The sequence below is a fragment of the Notolepis coatsorum genome, assembly GCF_963971535.1.
Source record: "Notolepis coatsorum genome assembly, chromosome: 1".
In the NCBI taxonomy this organism is placed as follows: Eukaryota; Metazoa; Chordata; class Actinopteri; order Aulopiformes; family Paralepididae; genus Notolepis; species Notolepis coatsorum.
In genome coordinates this window covers 240165535-240186940 of record NC_140165.1, presented here as the reverse complement: position 1 = coordinate 240186940, position 21406 = coordinate 240165535, and the positions used below count along the sequence as shown (strand labels likewise).

The 21406-nt window shown below is 44.6% G+C and overlaps 1 protein-coding gene across 2 annotated transcripts in view; it reads left to right on the top strand.

Annotated features, from left to right (window-relative positions):
- nf1a (neurofibromin 1a) overlaps nt 1–21406 on the top strand; it is a 255630-nt gene that overhangs the window by 218791 nt on the left and 15433 nt on the right. For both annotated transcript variants that reach the window (XM_084328075.1, XM_084328074.1), the window contains exons 42-53: nt 870–1084; nt 1805–1866; nt 2512–2653; nt 4714–4815; nt 11940–12080; nt 12808–12934; nt 14683–14814; nt 15238–15373; nt 17331–17488; nt 18990–19112; nt 19882–20000; nt 21147–21247. In XM_084328075.1, the coding sequence (XP_084184201.1) occupies nt 870–1084; nt 1805–1866; nt 2512–2653; nt 4714–4815; nt 11940–12080; nt 12808–12934; nt 14683–14814; nt 15238–15373; nt 17331–17488; nt 18990–19112; nt 19882–20000; nt 21147–21247 (1558 nt within the window). The remainder of the gene's footprint in view (nt 1–869; nt 1085–1804; nt 1867–2511; nt 2654–4713; nt 4816–11939; nt 12081–12807; nt 12935–14682; nt 14815–15237; nt 15374–17330; nt 17489–18989; nt 19113–19881; nt 20001–21146; nt 21248–21406) is intronic.

Here is a 21406-nt window from a genome sequence, read left to right as displayed (position 1 = left end):
TTGTATCTCCATTAGCTGTGTTCAGCCTGGCTGTGGCTAGTCATGGTCTAGCATGGTTTGGTTTGTATCTCCATTAGCTGTGTTCAGCCTGGCTGGGGCTAGTCATGGTCTAGCATGGTATGGTTTGTATCTCCATTAGCTATGTTCAGCCTGGCTGGGGCTAGTCATGGTCTAGCATGGTATGGTATGGTTTGTATCTCCATTAGCTATGTTCAGCCTGGCTGGGGCTAGCCATGGTCTAGCATGGTATGGTTTGGTTTGTATCTCCATTAGCTGTGTTCAGCCTGGCTGTGGCTAGTCATGGCCAGGTTCGGTATGGTGTGGTTGGGTTTGTGTCTGTATTGCATTTCTCTGCAGTTGCTAAGCACCCTTTCAAAATCCACACCACCAACTGTGGTACACAAGCTAAACCAGTCCCAGCCGGCTTTGGCTCAGGTCTGGCCTTGTTGTGAAAGGTGGCTGTCAGCCGGGGTCCAGCCAGGTTTGGCCAGTTTCTAAAGACACAATCTCACTGTGTGCCAGACAGGCCACAGCCCGGCTCAACCCTGGCTAGTGGAGGCGAGGCATTACAGTGTGGTCAGAACATGGCTAGTTAGCTGGGCTAGCCGACACTAAAAGCATTGGGCTGCAGTTCGCTGTAGTCAGCGCTTTAGTCCAGCCAGTGTTACTACAGCAACATGTCTTCTAGTCATTAGTTAAAAGCAATGGTTAGCGTTTTGGACAGATCGAATCTGGAGTGGTGTGATTTATAGGCACTTCACCGAGACTTGCTTTGTGAAGGGCACTCCACTTGGAGCATTATCAATCACCATTAGTTGACCATAATTTAAACCTGACGAGCCGCTTGTCTCCCGTCATTTCTCAAGCAGAGGAGACCAAGCAGGTGCTGAGGCTGAGCCTGACTGAGTTCTCGCTGCCCAAGTTCTACCTGCTGTTCGGCATCAGCAAGGTGAAGTCTGCCGCCGTCATCGCCTTCCGCTCCAGCTACCGGGACCGCTCCTTCTCCCCGGGCTCCTACGAGAGGGAGACCTTCGCCCTCTCCTCCCTGGAGACCGTCACCGAGGCCCTGCTGGAGATCATGGAGGTGGGGACGGGGCGCAGACACACGCTTATACTCCACACGCACAAACATGCACACACACACACACACAGATGGACTGCATTTATATCACGCTTTACAATTTGTTCCTCACCTTTTACGCATTCACTCACACATTCACACACCGACTGAGGCGACCATGCAAGGTGCCCAGTTAGGGGTTAAGTGTCTTGCTCAAGGACACTTCGACACACTGCCCGGGAGGAGCAGGAATCGAACCGGGAACCTCCGGATTACCAGGGGACTGCTTTACCTCCCGAGGCACTGTCGCCCCCCACACACGCACACACACACTCATACACACTCATACACACTCACACAGTCTCACACACACACAAATGTTTTGAATCAAATTGAATCGAAACATAGTGAAAATGTACGATTTTATGATTGACTGAATCTTTGCCTTTGTCAGAATTTAATCGTTGTTGGATCGTATGGTCCTGTACTGATAACACGCAAACGGAAACTTGCTCATAATGACTAGTGGATGAGTAACAGAGTAATCGACATGTTCTTATTTATTCATCTATATATTATATATATATATATATTTTTTTTTTTAACTTGAAGCTCTTCTATAATCTCACTCATGACACTCTGCCCCTAGTGGCGGCACGCGGGCATATCACTCAGTTCAGTCTATGCCAGAACGCTTCACATCTCTGACGCCGTGTGACCTTGTTTTTCTCCGCCCCCCCCCAGGCCTGCATGAGGGACATCCCAGCATGCAAGTGGCTCGACCAGTGGACAGAGCTGGCACAGAAGTACGACACTCTGCCGTCCATCTACATTCATACACACACATCCACTGCACACACTCGCTTTAAACACTTTAACATTCACTTCACACACTTTAAACACCTTTTAACACTACACCATGTTTGATCTATTTATTACTAAAATATTTGCACTACATCCCTACCTAATTTTTGCATTTTGTACTTTAGTCTGTACTTTTTTACTGTATGAAGCACAATCTCAGGGGGCTCAAACAGAACCAAGCATTGCACTGTAATTGACATGTACCTTATATGCGACAAATAAAACTAAACGTGAACTTGAAACCTATGTTATGAAGTCATCCTAGCCAATGTGTCAAAACGTCCACATCCGTACAGAGACGAGTCATTTTGCAGTATAATGCAACTTCCATACTAACATACTGCTACTTCCTCTGACATCATTGTTCCAACACCACCCTGCAAAACATCGTATATCTGACATGAAATTAACACAGAGCAGTATATCATGTAATGTTACCCTTACAAATGGTCAAATATGTCTTTTTGGGTAACCTGTGATAGATGAGTCTGACACGTGTAAAGAAAGTAACGACAGGAGGCCTGATTTGTCACTGGAGGTCCTCACAAGTACAGTAATCCTGTGTGTGTGTTTGTGTGTGTGTCCAGGTTTGCGTTCCAGTACAACCCGTCCCTCCAGCCCAGGGCCCTGGTGGTCTTCGGCTGCATCAGTAAGAGAGTGAGCCACGGGCAGATCAAACAGATCATACGCATCCTCAGCAAGGCCAGCCCCCTGCTCAGCATAGACCGGGTCAGTTCTCTCTCTCTCGCTCTCTCTCACACACACTCTTTCTGTATCTATCTGTCTCTCTCTCTCTCGCTGTCTCTCTCTCACACACACTCTTTGTGTCCATCTTTCTCTTCTCTTTGTATCTCTTTCTCTTCTCTATCTTTCTCTTCTCTCTACCTCTTCTCTCCCTCACTTCCTTTTTCTATATGCGTCTCCTTTTTTTAAGGTTTCTGTCTGTCTTGGTATCTCTCTCTCTATCTCTCTCTCTCGCTGTCTCTCTATAGCTGTCTCTCTCTAGCTGTCTCTCTCACACTCTTTCTGTGTATCTTTCTCTTCTCTGTCTCTCTATAGCTGTCTCTCACACGCTTTCTGTGTCTATCTTTCTCTTCTCTGTCTCTCCTCTCTACCTCTTCTCTCCCTCACTTCCTTTTTCTATATGTGTCTCCTTTGTTCTGGTGTCTCTCTCTCTCTCTCTCTCTCTCTCTCTCTCTCTCTCTCTCTCTCTCTCTCTCTCTCTCTAATGTTTTAACGTGGTGTGTTGCTCTGCTGTCCCAGGCCCTGTCCACACGAGAGTTTGGATTTAATATGACCGAAGTTTGAAAAAATAAAACTCCGTCCACACGGTGAACACAGGTGGACAACCGTGTATAACTGCGTACTCACGGGCAGAGCTGGAACCCAGCAACCGATACATTTAGTACAATGTAATACAATGCCAAAGCAGTAGGCGGCGATGTTGTTCAGACATGAAGGCCATTTCAACCAATCAGAAAAGACTGAACGCTCACTAAACTTCCTGTTGGGTAGCGATCTGCCATTAATTAACTGAAGAAGAAGAAGTAACGTTACCGATATGAAATGGATGTAAACGTTATTTAACAGATTGCAGAATGGGTACAATACAATACGGCTCAATACAAACAATTGTTAAGGGGATGCAGTCTGGACTGGGTTCCTTATAAGTTATAACAATAACTTGACAACACATGAGTTTAGTTTAGCTGCAGCTACATGTTTACTCTGAGCGTCAACAGACATCAGTCGATCACAACACTCTTCAACACAGACGATACGTTTTGAACAAAAGTTTGTTACAATCATTTTCATATAACGCTACTTGGGACAGCTCTGCTGTAAACACTGGTGTAGTTGGCTCTGCTCTAATCTCTCTACCCCGCGGTCTGCCGTGAACATGGGGAATAATTGCGACAGCTCTGCTGTAAACACTGGGAATAACCTCGGTTGCTATGCCCACACGCAACTGCAAAACCGCACAACTCCACCCTGGCCACCGGTTTCAAAAGACCGCGGTTGCAGTGTAGCAAATCCCCGGTTGTGTGTGGCCGAACAGTGCAACTGCGCACATACAATCACGGTTACATTAAACCCAGCGTTCGTGTGGACGGGGCCTCTCTATAGCTGTCTCTCACACGCTTTCTGTGTCTATCTTTCTCTTCTCTGTCTCTCCTCTCTACCTCTTCTCTCCCTCACTTCCTTTTTCTATATGTGTCTCCTTTGTTCTGGTGTCTCTCTCTCTCTCTCTCTCTCTCTCTCTCTCTCTCTCTCTCTCTCTCTCTCTCTAATGTTTTAACATGGTGTGTTGCTCTGCTGTCCCAGAGAGAAGATAAATGTGGGTTTTAGGAGGTTAAGAGGATTTGAGGACGGAAGAAATCTTGCAGAATCTTTACACACACACACACACACACACACACACACACACACACACACACACTGTGTAGTTGAATGCGTGCCACTAGCTTAGTGTTGATAATTACTTTCCAATTAGTTTTCTTGCTGGATATCTGTGGTTCTTTTTTTGCAGTGCCTGCACAAACATTATAAATCCTCTGGTTTACAATCCACTAATATAATGTGAACCCTGTCCTCTCTCTCTCCCTCACTCGTTCTCCTTCTCTCTTCTGCTCTCTCTCCCCCTTTCTCACGCACCTCTTAACACACCTTCACCCCCCCTCCGCCTCTCTATCTCTCTCTTTCCTCTTTCTCTTCCCCCTCCGTCTCTCTCTCTCTCTCTCCCCCCTCTGTCTCTCTCTCCTCTCTCTCTCCCCCCCTCTGCACCACAGGGGCTGGAGAGCTGTCTGAAGGGACCAGATAATTACAACAGCCAGGTGTTAATAGAGGCCACAGTCATCGCTCTGACCAAGCTGCAGCCTCTCCTCAGCAAGGTGGGTTACAGCCCTTCTATTACTGTGTCGTACCTGCAGCAACATGGTGATTATGGATACGTGGCTGAGATTATCTACCTGTGTGTGTGTGTGTTTACGTTTACATGTGTCTGTGGCTTTAGTGATGTCACAGCAAGGGGCTTTGCCGGCTCTTAACACATTGGCGGCCACTGGGATGCGTCTAATATCACTCTAGACGACCAGCATATGTAAACAGACTTGCACAGTCCATGGGGCTCTTTGTAGAGCTAAATCTATACTTTATAGTATTGCTATCTGTCCATTCTCATTGTCAATTGAGACCATAAACCGTCCCTTCAAAATGGCTTAAAGGATAACTCCACTATTTTGGGAAATTAGCTTATTTAACATCTTCCCTGGAGTTAGACAAGAAGATGCATACCTTTTTTGTCTCTGTGCGTGCATTTTAGCTTTGGGAATAGATGCTCCGTTAGCATAGCTTAGCTTCATCACTGGAAGTGAGGCAGGACAGTAGCCTTACAGTGCCTTACAGTGTATTGCAAGGTCTGACATTGACCAAACTTGATATGCATGACCTTGGTGGGCTCTAGGTCAACTCCTGAAAAGGGGGTCAATGTCAGACTTTGCAATCAAAAGTTAGGGGGCTAATAACCCTTGCCATAATTTCAGTGCGCCCCTAACTTTTGATTGCAAGGTCTGACATTGACCCCCTTTTCAGGAGTTGACCTAGAGCCCACCAAGGTCATGCATATCAAGTTTGGTCAATGTCAGACCTTGCAATACACTGTAAGGCACTGTAAGGCTACTGTCCTGCCTCACTTCCAGTGATGAAGCTAAGCTATGCTAACGGAGCATCTATTCCCAAAGCTAAAATGCACGCACAGAGACAAAAAAGGTATGCATCTTCTTGTCTAACTCCAGGGAAGATGTTAAATAAGCTAATTTCCCAAAATAGTGGAGTTATCCTTTAAAGAAAGAAAAAGAAATCATCAATACGTTCTCATTTTATAGCGCCGTGAATATAAGCGTTATAAGGGATTCCGGCTAGGATATTTCCTGGAAGGCTAGATAAAGGGCTAATAGCTACTAACGTTATATCCAATGGCATTTCCGTTATACAGAAGCTACAGTTAAAACTCAAACTACATATGATCGGTACGATCCTCAAGCATGTATGCATGAAAGGGGACGACGACGACGACGACGTCGTTTCTGATTATTGATTACCAATAACCGTGTTCATCTCAGTAGCCACATACGCTGATCGCCTGGTTGAGTATCATAACAAGCTCTGTTCAGCATGTAATTTACGTGAAAAAGATCTTACCATGAGCCGGTTCGATCCCCCCGAGCATTTCCCAGTTATCGATCGCCATCTGGTAGATCGATATGTCCATTGGCTGATGATATATCCCCTTATTGCATAGTGAAATCCGCGATTCCAAAGCGTATTCCGTGCAACAGGCAATAGCGATCGCTTCAGGTGAGTAGAAAAATACATTAGAGATCCAGAAAAAAAAAGACAGCTTCTGCCACAGGGAACACTGCATTATCGATACAGCGCCCCTAAGAGGATCTGGCCGGTAATGCACTTTCTCGAATTCAAAGAGTAGGGTAAATCTGCAGTGCCGCTCGGCGACATTGAATAGGTTATTAAAATGGAATAAAAGCCAAAACAACCTTGCCACGGATATATCCGTCCTCGGTCCTTTAACACTTTGGTCGCCAGGCTTATATTCACAATAAACCATCCCACGCCAGCTCTATTTGTCTATGGAGAAGTTCCCCTTCTTTGCAGGGCTATAACTTTTTAAATTGTATTGCTAAATTGACATTACTATGGCCCATTCAACGTCAAGTATCTATTGTTCAGGGTGTAGCAACGTTATACTTTTTCATTCACATATTCATACTAAAATACGGTCTAAAGTATAAGTATGTTTTTATCGTTTTCTGCAGCTTTCTCCAGAATGTGATTTATAGCCCTAAATGCATTATATTGATGATCAAATACAGTTTGATAGCAATCTGCGCGAGATAAAACATTTCAAATGGACGTGCTTCTAGAAGTTACTACTTATCATCTGATGTTGACCGGATGGGGGGGGGGGGTCGTTTATAATTCCGTGGCCAACGTTAGATGATTCATCTAGTGTGGGTGATATGATCATCAGAGCAGTTTATATCAAACACGTTAAAAAATAACGCTGAATCTTACCCCAGTCTCCTCGGGCCGTTGGGCGATGAGCGTGGAGCAGAAATATTCCTATTATGGGATGTAGAAATATGCGCTCCATCTCCAGGTTGTATAATAGTATATACGTCCAAATCATGTTGTTTATCGAGTTATTGGTAACGGATTGCTATCCATTGCGTCTAGCTCGAGTCCTGGGACTATTAGCGAGTGATCGGACCGAATTGGAATGAGCACCAGCTTCCATTTCCTGTTTCCGGTCTGGGCGATCCGCCGATCGGCCACCAGATGGCGCTCTTGAACCGTTGGAGAGTTGAGAGGGGATCAACAGTAGATCTCAAGTCTCCGGGGGAGAAATATGTTTGCGATCACAGATTTTTGAAATATTGATATCAAAGACGTGGTACGGCGTCTTTGGCAGAATGAGCATGGCGAGGAATTACGTGGTAAGGCGTTTTTGGCGACCATAGTGTTAAAGGCCAACTTGCAGGTTAAACCCTACTCTGCAATTATGGGTAGTTTACATCATTGGTATCTAATTTAATTATTAATGTTTTTCCATTTGACGCCGGAAATGCCACTCGGAAAGGGTTAAAAAGGTCCACGCACGAATAACATGCACGGAGCAAGTCAAAAAGCCTATCAGACGCTAGCAGGGCTGTGACGTCACCCGAGGCAACTTATGCCTTATGCCCGTCCGGGTCGCGTGTATGCTTTCCGCAACGCAGTTGTGTTTCTGCGTTCCCGTTTTGCGCTCTGATTGGCCGAGCGCGCGCATGAGCCGCGACAAGCCCTTCAGCCAGGCAGGAATACTCAGCTCCGCTTAACGCAATTTATACAAATGGAAGTATTGATTTCGCCGTAACGAATAATTAAAAAAATATACCGTTAACTGGAATATGTTGTTTCTTTACACATATATGTTGGATTATGTAATTGGTTTGTCATGACAAACCAATAAAAAATCGCGAATTAACCTGTGGCTACAACAACACACAGTAACTACATGCATCATTGTTTACAATGAACGGTGGGGCTAATCGAAAGGGCTGGACACGGACAAGTTAAACAGCAATCAATTAATTTAATATAACAGTCCGGTTCTGTGTTTGTTTGTGTCTGTAGATTGTTGGTGAACAACTAACTTTAGGTTAGTTTAACTAGTCCGTGTCCAGTCCTTTCGATTAGCCCCACCGTTCATTGTAAACAATGATGCATGTAGTTACTGTGTGTTGTTGTAGCCATACAGCATACACGCGTCCGGGTCATAGTATTACTGGCTATATGGATATATGGCTATATGGCTCCTGCTAACGTTAGCATTATGTCTACTGTCGTGAACCATTTAAATCGGGCCATGCAAAAGATTTTGGGGAACGAGTAAATGTGTGCAGGTCCTCTTCTCAGATCACATCATCACATCATGCCGGCTAGCAAGCTACACGTCCCGGGCCCCGGCATGTTGATACGATAGTAGCCCCTTTAGCCCACTCTGTGCATCAGTCACGATAGCTATGAGCTAACTAACGTTACAAGCTCAAACACCTTATAACTACTACTATTGTCGTGTCCATGGGTTCCCTGGCAGAATACTTGTGAGGACAGGGGTATGCAAGGAGGAGAGAACCATTTTAAATCGGGCATTCATGCCGGCTAGAAAGCTATGTCCAGGCATGTTGCTAGCACAATAGCTACCAGGCTGGGCTAAGCTACGTTAGCTTCTAGCGTTGTATACACAATATGTACAACGACACAATGATTTACATTATTACAAATATGGTAACGTGGTTGTGGCTTTTACAAATAGTGGTTAGCTTTAGAGATGAATGGCTATGATCACGGAGCAATAGTGTTAGGTGAAACAGATACATTTTCATTCATCACTCCTCGGCTTCCTGGCACTACCTGCCTGTGACTCTCAGAGCCGCTGCTGCCCTGTACCTCGTCTGACGTCAGCATTAAGATCACACACGCACATTATTAATCCATGGATTTCAATATCCAGGTGTGTGATGGTTGTGGTTTGGTCGACAATGTTTGATAAAAACGCTAAAACTGGGTCAATTTCAATAATTTTTTTCCCCCTCTTCATGAAAGTCACCGTTGGCCTAGTCACATTGTTTATTGTTTTAAATCTTTTTATTTTTTAAAACACATTGTTTATTGAACAAAAATACAACCTGCAAGTTGGCCTTTAAGCATGGATTCGAAACACGGATATATCCAGACCCGGCGCCATGGGCGGGCATTGGGGGGCCTGGCCCGCCCACTGAGTCAGCTGTGCCTTTTTTTTGTTTTTTTTGTTTTGTTTTTTTCAATCAAAGTCGACTATCCAAATGCTTAGTCGGGGACAGCCCTAGTGGGCACTGATGTCAACAACAACACTACTGAAGCTAGCACAGCACTCTGTGAGAATTCGTTTTCTGCCCTCAAGAACATCTTTACAGAACATCGCCTTAGTATGCTTCATCGACGCAAGGCCAATTTAATTCAGTTGGCATTTGAGAAGGACTTAACAAAAAAATTCAGGAATGAGTTAAGTGGAGGGGCAGTGTTTTAAGAAGTTTTCACTCTGTCCCCAAACGATGGTGAGTAAGTAGCCTGTGGAGGAATTTTGTTTGCTTTTTTATGCACTTTATTTTTGTCAGTTCAGTTCAGTTTGTCAGTGAATTCAGACGTGTTGAATAAATGGAGACTTTTCAAAGATATAGAATAGAATAGAGTAGAAATGTATTATCCTGAGGGAAATTTGACACTCCAAATCACTCAACATTAAACATTTAGACAGAACAAGTCACGAATAAGAATAACAAAACAAATGGCCTAAGAATAGAATAAAATGAAATAAAATAAAAATAGAATAAAAGATACAGTAAATAAATACAGTAAAAATATACTGAAGTCTACAGTAGGTGTAATATTGCACAGTGCTGTTTAAAAAGTAAGAGTCCAGGAAGATGGTAACTGTCACTCTGTGCTCAGTGATGCAGTGAGGCACAGTGATGCGTTTTATAAAGTCTGATGGCTGTTGGAATGAAGGACTTCCTGTGCCGTTCAGTGCTGCATTTAGGTAGTGTGAGCCTATAACATGCTCCTCCTGTCAGCCAAGTCTGTGTATAGTGGGTGGGAGGGGTTTTCCCTGATGGCCTGGAGCTTAGCAAGGCTCCTCCTCTCCGCCACCCTCGCTAGGGCGTCCAGCTACACCCTAACCATGCTACTGGCCTTCCTGACCATCTTATCCAGCCTGTCTGTGTCCCCTGCTCTCAGTCCGCTGCCCCAGCAGGTCTGTTATATATATCCGTTCAGTCTGTTTTTGTATAAGTGAATGTTCTTAAGATAGAGAAATTAGATTTTTCAATTGCCTCTCTGCTGTTTAGTTCAGCACCGTGGGCAACGCCAAGCAAGCCACAGCGCCGTTGTCCCAGCTGAAAAAAAAGGGAACCTGTGTTGAAAAACCATTGTGCCCCCCCGAGAACATTTTATGCCCCCCCACTAATTTGTTTCTGCAGCCTGGTCTGGATATATCCGTTGTTGGGCGGGATTGTGTTAAGGCACATGAGTCGATATGCCTGAGTGACAGTTTGTCTGGTGGAAGTTGAGTAGAAGAAATGACACCTTTAACCAGGTCTGTCCTCAACCACAGGAATCCACTCATCGTCATGGAGTTTGATGACTAATCAATTACTTGATTTAAAGGTGCTATAGATAGATAACATGTTTATGTAGAGTATAATATATGTAGAGAATAATGATACATCCACAGAGCCACCCCCCCCCCCCCCCCACACCAATTAGCGGGTCCACTATGTATGAAAAATGCTATACAAATAAAGTTATTATTATTTAACCCGGTCTGTTGTTCTTCTAGCTCTAACCTGTCTGTTGTTCTTCTAGCTCTAACCTGTCTGTTGTTCTTCTAGCTCTAACCTGTCTGTTGTTCTTCTAGCTCTAACCTGTCTGTTGTTCTTCTCGCTCTAACCTGTCTGTTGTTCTTCTCGCTCTAACCTGTCTGTTGTTCTTCTAGCTCTAACCTGTCTGTTGTTCTTCTAGCTCTAACCTGTCTGTTGTTCTTCTAGCTCGAACCCGTCTGTTCTTCTTGCGCTAACCTATCTGTCTCTCTCTCTCAGGAGTCTCCTCTAACCTGTCTCTCTCTCTCTCTCTCTCTCAGGAGTCTCCTCTAACCTGTCTCTCTCTCAGGAGTCCCCTCTAACCTGTCTCTCTCTCAGGAGTCTCCTCTAACCTGTCTGTCTCTCTCTCTCAGGAGTCCCCTCTAACCTGTCTGTCTCTCTCTCAGGAGTCTCCTCTAACCTGTCTGTCTCTCTCTCAGGAGTCCCCTCTAACCTGTCTCTCTCTCTCTCTCTCTCTCTCTCAGGAGTCTCCTCTAACCTGTCTGTGTCTCTCTCTCTCAGGAGTCCCCTCTAACCTGTCTGTCTCTCTCAGGAGTCCCCTCTAACCTGTCTCTCTCTCTCTCTCAGGAGTCCCCTCTAACCTGTCTCTCTCTCTCTCAGGAGTCCCCTCTAACCTGTCTCTCTCTCTCTCAGGAGTCCCCTCTAACCTGTCTCTCTCTCAGGAGTCCCCTCTAACCTGTCTGTCTCTCTCTCAGGAGTCCCCTCTAACCTGTCTGTCTCTCTCTCAGGAGTCCCCTCTAACCTGTCTCTCTCTCAGGAGTCCCCTCTAACCTGTCTGTCTCTCTCTCAGGAGTCCCCTCTAACCTGTCTGTCTCTCTCTCAGGAGTCCCCTCTAACCTCTCTCTCTCAGGAGTCCCCTCTAACCTGTCTCTCTCTCAGGAGTCCCCTCTAACCTGTCTGTCTCTCTCTCAGGAGTCCCCTCTAACCTGTCTGTCTCTCTCTCAGGAGTCCCCTCTAACCTGTCTATCTCTCAGGAGTCCCCTCTAACCTGTCTGTCTCTCTCTCAGGAGTCCCCTCTAACCTGTCTGTCTCTCTCTCAGGAGTCCCCTATGCACAAGGCTCTGTTCTGGGTGGCTGTGGCCGTGCTGCAGCTGGATGAGGTTAACCTGTACTCTGCCGGCACCGCCCTGATGGAGCAGAACCTGCACACGCTGGACACGCTGCGCGTCTTCAACGACAAGGTGCCGCATGCCTCACACACAGGCCCCCTCTGCACCCCGCATCACATCGTACCGTCCTGCTGGGTCTTTCACTCAGCCCCGTGCATGTTCACACCCGCAGGACTTCTGCTTCTACACTAATTACATGTCATATTGTCAAGGATGGCAAAAAATAGCCGCAGACTCATTTAGCCTTTCCATCCTTCCTCTTTCTCTTCTGTGTGTGTGTGTCTCTCTCTCTTTCGCCCCTATCTTTCTCTTCTGTGTCTACTCTCTCTGTCTGTCTGTCTGTCTCTCTTTCTCCCCTCTTTCTCTTCTGTGTCTACTCTCTCTCTGTCTCTCTCTCTGTCTGTCTGTCTGTCTGTCTGTCTGTCTGTCTTTCTCCCCTATCCTTCTCTTATGTGTATCTACTCTCTCTCCCTACCGCTTTCAGTCTTTGTGCTTAGCTAGCCTAGCTGCTCCCTACCGCTTCCAGTCCTTGTGCTAAGCTAGGCTAGCTGCTCCCTCTCTCTGGGGCTACTGGACACATGAGATGAAACTGATATCAATCTTCTTGTCCTTTTCTGAGGAAGATGGCAAACAAGTGCAATTTCCCAAAATTCTGGACTGTTCCTTTTTCAAGTGAATAATCTTTCATGGCCTAGTTTCCTGCCCTAAACTCACCCCCCCCCCCCCCCCCCCTAATCTCTCCTCCCCTCCTCCCTCTCCTCCTCCCTCTCCCCCTGCCTGCTCCTCTCCTCCCGGGCAGAGTCCAGAGGAGGTGTTCATGGAGGTCAGGCGTCCTCTGGAGTGGCACTGTAAGCAGATGGACCACTTTGTGGGCTTGAACTTCAGCTCCAACTTCAACTTCGCCCTGGTGGGCCACCTGCTCAAAGGTACAGCGGCAGGATTAGATTCAAACCGTCACCCTTCAGCGGTTCTCAATGCCGCTGCTGTTTACTGGGATTCATTTGTGTGACGAAGGCAGGAGACGAAGCGTTTTCCTTTAACCTAACTGAATTATAGGATTTGGAAATGTTAACAGTTGAGTGGTTTTCACAGTGACTGTACACCAACACAAGGTATGAAAACCACAGAACATTGGTCATTATTAGTTTAGGTTACTTTATTGGCACTTACAAATGAAACTAAACATTCAATAAATATATATATATATATAATGATGTGCCGGAGAGGTCAACCAACCCATGGGCCTTACAAGCAACCCCCCCTCTCAAGAAACACAGTAGCTTATTAATGCTATATCATACTTAGGCCAAAATACATAAAACTGTACACATATCAACTTGCATACAAACAAGTATATACACGCACGTATAGGACATAACAACAGTGATAGTGATGTGATAAGATAACAGCATTGGTTGCATATATGAATCATACTTCAGTTAGAATTATGAGTTTGGGTTAAATTAAGGCTTTCTTTGAACTTTGTTCTAAATACAGATCATGTTGAGCATGTTTCTGTTAGATTGTCTCTACTGTTCCACAGCACAACACCCTCATATACAAAATGTTACCCGTGAGTCGCTGTCATTATGAACCTCTCCTCTCCTTATGGAGTGTGAACCTGTCATTATGAACCTCTCCTCTCCTTATGGAGTGTGCACCTCTCACAAACATCCTCCTGAAATGCAGAGAGAAGTGATTTGATAATGTGGCAAAATAGACGCAACCTGCCAGATTCTGAGACACAAGTCTGGAGTTGTTCCCGCGCGGTGTGTGTAACTAAAGCCCGCGTGACATGAAGCGGAGGGAATAAACCGTTCACTCTGTACACCTGCAGCTCAGAACCTCCAGGCCCTCGGTGGCTGAAATAAAACAAACATCCTTACTGCTGCCAATCCTGCATGCGTTTGAGTGTTTGAAGGAAGTGGAACCACTTTATTTGAAAGTGATTTAGCTTAACTCCGGTAAATGACGTCTCTAGTGCATCGTTTAAAGCCACGGTGAGCTCCACAGCTCTGGAACACATGTGTATGACGTCTTGGTTCCTTGATTTACACTCGTGGATTTGGTTCATTACTGGGGGGATTACACAGCATTACAGAGCAGCGGTGGCAGAAATACATCATGAAACGATCCCCAAAGCATCTCTTCACTCACAATTCCTTCTATGACATCGATGTTTATGAGCAGTTCTTTTTTCTTTGCGTGTGAAATGTGTCGACTGAGGGCTCTGGGGTATGTTATCCGTGCATAAATCAACAGTAAATGACACACGACTCAATGGTCTTTATTCTGGACACGACTCTGTAAAGAAAAGCACTTTTTCCTCCGGGCCTCCAGCGGTCAGCGGCTCAAACGGGGGCCTGTTGACGTTGTGTCCTTGTGGGCCAGTGGCACAGAGCGGCTCTGTTCACCGTCTCTGCTGCCGCCGCTGTCCCGCTGCTGTTTGTTCACTTGGCTGTATGTACCAGCAGCCTCGCTCCACAAGCTGAAGTGAAGTCATTGTCGTGACGGAGAGAAACGTAGCAAGAAAGTGGAGCCTGATGACACGCTGCCCTTGGTCTTCATGAGATACAGACTCTGTGGTGTACCTATTTTTATATATTGTGTGTGTGTGTGTGTGTGTGTGTGTGTGTGTGTGTGTGTGTGTGTGTGTGTGTGTGTGTGTGTGTAGGCTACAGGCACCCGTCGGCCACCACGGTAGCGAGGACCGTGCGCATCCTCCACACGTTGCTGGCCCTGATCAGCAAGCATCTGAAATGTGACAAGTTTGAAGTCAACACGCAAAGTGTGGCTTATCTGGCAGGTAAATCACTGATGACTCTATTATCTGGCAGGTAAATCACTGACAACCCTCCTCACTATGAAAGTGTGGCTTACCTGGCAGGTAAATCACTGATAACCCCACCACGTGGTCTCAACTAAGAGTAATAAGTCCTTGAAATTCAAATCAACCAAGTTGTGTTCATCCATGATAAAATTGTTCTGAATCAAGAATTTTTTTTTTTTTTTATCTAAAGTATAACTAATTGTCGGAAATTGGTTTTAAGCCATAAATATTGGATCCAATAAAAAACAGCATTTAAAAGTGAATTGTATCCTTTTAAATGCCCTTTAAAAAAATGAAAAATAGTGCTTGGAAAAGTCATTGAAAGTCCTTGAATTTAATTTTGCAATGTCTGTGGGAACCCTGCCTCTGTGTCTTGACTCTTCATGTCGTGTCCCTCAGCGCTCCTCACCGTGTCGGAGGAGGTGCGAAGCCGCTGCAGCCTCAAACACAGGAAGTCCCTGCTGCTGTCCGACCTCTCCATGGAGTCGGTTCCCATGGACACCTACACCGGCCACCTCTCTGACCCCAGCTGCAGGTGAGGCTAAAGTCCAATGCACACGGCGGGCGACCGACGTCGCCTGGCGATGCGATCGTCTGTCGCTCAACGACAATCGCTTAGCACCCCACACCAGATCCGACCGTTATAAGCTATATGTGTCGCTCTGTCTAGCTGGGGGTGTTGTTTCCCCCCGGGAGATATGGGAGGACGGACCGGACGTTAGGTTGTCGTGAAGCGAGATGAATTAGCAGGTAGCTGTGTTGTGCATTACGAGGGAAGTATTAACCTGTAAAACCCATATTGAGCTGGAATTAAACCACCATATACTAATACAACCTCTCCTCATTCTTCCTGACATTACTGCATGACTGATCGCTACAATACGTTCACTGCCACCGATTGGACAAGTATTGTTATGCACCTGCTGAGAGAGAATGTTTTTTCACGGAAGATGCAAACTGTTCTGTTCTCAACCATAATCTTCTTTGGACAATAAACCTTACAAACTACATCAGCTGCAGCCTGGACATTAAACTCTGTCAACATCCACAACTTCTTTTGTTACCCGAGTATAAAAACATCTAGTAGGTGCATCGTGGCGCATTGTCAATTTATTAGTAAAAGTGGCCACTATAGCTTCTCCAACTAACGTTATTTATTTAAATTGTTCCTGTTAATAATAATTAACATATGTAGCATGGTAATAATACGTAGGTTATTGATCAATGAATGTATTGATACATTTATTTATATTACAAATGATACACCAGTAAAAGTCATGTTATTTGCTCATTGTCCTTGCTGTGTTGCCTGCCGTTGCCTCAAAAAATAGGATCAAGGCGATATTTAGCCAGGCGACAGAAGTTGCTCCGCGATCGTCGCTCGAAAATCTTCTGCCGTGTGGGTTGTCTCATTCATAAGCGATACAATTCTGTCGGTCGCCTCGTTTAAAAAATCGGTCGCCTGGCAAAAATCGCCCGCCGTGTGCGTTGGGCTTGAGAACCGTGGGGTTAGACCTCAGAGGGTGTGACGTCAGCTGTCAGGATTTGATTGGTTTGAGAAACCGGTTAACGGCAAAGTGGAAAGAGGTTGATCAAACTGGTATCTTGACCTTTAACCTCTTAACAGGCCCCCCCGAAAAGTGGCAATTTTTGTTTTTGTTTTTGAGGACTGCATACTTCTTTTGCAAACCAAAATACTATACTTTATACGTATAGCACATGCATAAGCCTGGTCTCTTTTGAAAGATAACATTTTGCAGTTTTTGATACAATAAAGAAAGATCACTTTTAGTGCTAATGAAATAGAGTAACATAGGTCTGAACTTAACTTGTTACTCACGTTTTTCTGTAGTAGTTGCAATATCCAAAAATAGTATATCCAAAAAAAATCCTAAAACATGTATAATAAGAGAGATTCTCTTTGGAACTGTGGAGCTCAGGAGCAAAATGCCAGAAAATCCAAGGTGACTCTCTGGTCAAAGATGAAAAGCTTCTTTTGAGCCACTAATGTTGCAGAGGATAAATAAATGCACCACTGTGTTGATGCCTTCATCAGAGCCACTGACCACTTAAAAAAAGGCTTTTCGTCTTAATATCTGTTGACTATTGAGGTTCGCTGAGCATGGTAAAAAATGCTTACTAGCCATTTCTCTGTTACAAACTGTTTCTCTGACTGTTACAAACTGTTTCTCTGTTACAAACTGTTTCTCTGTTACAAACCGTTTCTCTCTAACAATATCTAACCTTTTTACCCGCTGTGTCGCTTAGTTGCTTGTCTGGTAAAGTACCAGATCACCTCTTCAAGGTGACAAATGTTGCATTACATAGTTAAATAAAGGGTTATTTTGGGGCGAGACCTAAAAGCTCAAAACAAATGACTAAAATCATTAAACTTGTTAATGCAATATTCCAGTGGAAACATTCCAGTGTTTACATCTGACCTCTGACCTCCTGTCGTCCTCCCTCCTCTTCCTCCTCCTCCTCCTCCTCAGAGCACTGCGAGAGAACCAGCCCTGGACGTCCCCCAAGGTGTCGGACCGCTATCTGTCGGCCCACTACCCGACCGTAGGCCAGATCAGCCCACGCACACGCAAGAGCATGAGCCTGGACATGGGCCAGCCCTCCCAGGCCAACACCAAGAAGCTCCTGGGTACAAACACCAGCCAAGTGGCCATCAGGGCTGTCGATGATCATTACAACATGTTAATGCCTTAATCGCATGATGGGCTGTGATCAATCGCAAAGAATACATAGCAAAGTGCATCTGTAGTGGCTGTGGTAACGCATGACAAAGGTCAGGAGAAGTGACCACCAAGCTAAGCACAGAACACTTGCTTTTTTTCTTGCTTGCTTTTTGTGTTTTTATGTAGAGTAATCATTTATATAAAAAACAAATGTTTATGTAGAGTAATCATTTATATATATATATATTAGTGCTGTCAATCGATTAAAATATTTAACTATTAATCGCATGATTGTCCATAGATAACTCGTGATTAATTTAATTAATACATTTTTTTCTTTAAACGGATCTTTTTCAAGTTCCAAGTTTTAATACTCTTATCAACATGAGAGTCAACAAATGCTTGCTTTATGCAGCCATTTAACACAAAAGGATGACCCTCCATATTGCAAATTTGCATCAAATTCAAAACAGAGTGATGCACAAAATAACTTAAAAGAAAATAATAATTTAAAACAATGAATAAAGTGTGCATGAAATAATAGGGGAAAGAAAACGTTAGGAACTTGTTACATTCACCCACACAAGGGCTGAGTAATCACAGCGTGATTATGTATGTGTGTATGTAGCATAATCATTTATAAAAATAAAACAAGTGTGTTTTTATGTAGCGTAATCATTTATTTTAAAAGTTTTGCAGGTTCAAAATGAATGTCGTCGTTTACATATTGCAGACATCTGTCCCTACTCACCAGTTCCCCACATGGAATGCACCTGATTGAATGACTGCTGGTGCTCTAGAGCGACATCTAGTGGCTGAATGTTATCTATAGCACCTTTTTTATTTATATTTTTTTATTATTATCTTTTTTCCTCCTTTTTCTGTTTTTCTCCCATCCCAATGTTAGTCGTTATGCCAATTCCCAATCCCCTTCCTGGTCGTTGCGCACTCTACCCCCTACCGTCGGTCCGGGAGGGCGGAGACTATCACATGCTTGTTCCGACACATGTGTACCCAGCCCACCGCTTTTCACCTGGCAGCGCGGACTCTCACTGGGAGAGTGTAACGTGTGGAAGGTCACACTACCTCTCTTGGATCCTTCCCTTGCTGTGCAGGCGCCCCGACCGAACTGTAGGAGTCGCTGTTTACAACGACCAGGAACCACCCTTGCAGGGTTTCCCACCCTCTAACACTGCCAATTGTGTTAGTATGGACGGTCGGCCAACCCGGAAGCACCACAGCTGGATTCGATCCCACTGTCTCTGTGGTGGTAGACAGACGCTTAGTCCGCTGCACTACCCGGCCGCCCCATCTATAGCACCTTTTAAGGTTTTCAAACTAATAGCCAAAATGAAAGCGTCAATATTGACAGCCCTAGTTTAGATATATTTGTGATATAATCCGTATATGGTAAAGCACATAAAGTTAAATGTGTGTGTGTGGTGTGTTTGTTTGTTTGTTCCGCAGGCACCCGGAAGAGTTTTGATCACCTGATCTCTGACTCCAAAGCACCAAAGAGACCGGAGATGGAGTCTGGCATGACCACTCCACCCAAGATGAGGCGCGTAGCAGAGAACGATTATGAAATAGGTGAGGCGGGGACGATCTCTCCACGCTGTGGCTATCGGGGTGGAAGATGAAAGACAATTCTATTGATCCTCCGATCACAACTGTTGCTCTCCATTAGGGATGGGTATTCATTTTATTAAGTTCAGTTATAAAAACGTTTTTATTTGTATACATTTTATTTAGTTTATGCGAATATCGTCATATCCTCAAAAAATATTTTCTCTTATTTTTACCGGCAACTACACTGTATTGAGAGGGGACCCTATTAACTGTTACACTGCTGAACAACATGCTGGGTACAGGTAGCTAGCCAGGTAGCACAACAGTCTGTTAACAGCTGGGAAAACAGAATAGAAAGATGAAGAAGGAGAGACCGGAGATGTTGGTAGCAACCTTTTGTACGTTTGCTGTGTTGTTTCACCAGTGATGTAGCTTTCAGAATGAATGCTTTTATTTTCCGATTAGTATTCAAATAGTTCCCAATGACTATTGAATAGCAATTTTTTTAACAATGAATTTAGCACAATGAAATAATATAATTTAGTGATATTAAAATTAAAAGATTTTCTGGGGACCTCCTGGAACCTCCTCAATGACCCCACTTTGAGAACCACTGCTTTAGTATAAAGCACTGCGACCATTGACATGCAAAACCTTTTCCCCCTCTTGACTCCCACCATCTTGCACTAAATGAGGTCAAAATATCACTATTGAAAGAGGTATATTACTATCGGCAGGCTTCTCAGATGTAACCCCCCCCCCCCCTGTACATCTCCTGTCTCCTTCACAGAGACCCAAAGAATTGGCAACTCCCACCTGCGCAAGGTGTCCGTGTCCGAGTCCAATGTGCTGCTGGACGAGGAGGTGCTGACCGACCCTAAGATCCAGGCCCTGCTGCTCACTGTGCTGGTGAGGAAAACAGAAAACGCACACTGCTCAGTGACGTTGAGTGTTTGAGATAGTGTTTGTCTTGTTACCTACACTGGGCACTTGTTAGTTACACGAAGAATAGTCCTCCATGTCCCCTAAAGAAGGCCCTTAGCCTCGTTAGAATCCTTGTTGAAGCCAGTGTGTCAGTATGGCTAGAACTACCTATTGGGTTGATTGGCAAATGCTAACAATATTAACAAGTTGTTTTTTGGTTAGCTGAAGTGCTATTTTATACACAAACCTTTCACTGCAATAAGACCTGTGGTTGGTGAAGACTTATAGAATACAATACAATACAATACAACTATTGTGTCCACACAAGGTGAAAGATTGTCTTTGGCTCATCCAAATTAAATAATTCACAAAATAGACTAAATATAGTGGAGAGATAGGAACATGTTAGAAACTGTCTCAAATCAACAGAGTAAAACGGAAATTGTCATCTTTTGTTATAAAATGTGATGTTATATGTCTGCATTTTATGTGCACTATTTTACTCTATCTATTCTATCTTACTCTTTTTATTATTGTCTATTTAAAACTGAATCAAACCATAAACAAGGTGGCCTGTTGGGATGTTAGATCCTAATGTGAAAAACTGTGATTTTATGTCTGCACTTTGTGCTCATTTTATGCCTGTCTTTTTTTCTGTTGTGAAGCACTTTGAGCTGCAGTTTCTGTATGAAAGGTGCTATACAAATAAAGTGTATTATTATTATCTTTTACTAAAATTCCAGACCAAGTAGAAAATGAAATGAATAGGTCACAGGAATGTGGATGAATGTTGCTTCACTTTATCCCATTGAGAACTGAGTGGCTCTTTGTCATTTTGTTAAAGAGACTCTCACTCTATCTTTCTCTTTCTCTCACTCTGTCTCTCCATTGCTCACCTCTTTCTTTTTCTCTCTCTGTCTCTGTCTCTCTCCCTATCTCTCTGTCTCTCTTTCTCTCTCCCTCTGTATCTCTTTCTCCCCCCTCTCTCTGTCTCTCTCACACACACTCCGTCTCTCTCTGCCCCCTCTCTCTCCCCATCTCTCTCCATCTCTCTCTGCCCCCTCTCTCTCTGCCCCCTCTCTCTCTCTCTGCCCCCCCCCTCTCTCTCCCCCTCTCCCTCTCTCTCTCCAGGCCACCCAGGTCAAATACACCACAGATGACTTTGACCAGAGGATTCTGTATGAGTACTTGGCCGAGGCCAGTGTCGTCTTCCCCAAGGTGTTTCCGGTGGTGTAAGTAACCAAACAAGAATCTTAATTCCAGAGCAACACGGAACTCAAGACTGACTCAAAATGGCCGCTTTATGTCCACCGGGACGTGAAGGTTTCAGAGACCTGCCCGTCCGACGCGGGAGATGTTTGAGATGTGGAAAGCTCTGGGCTGTTTCAGTC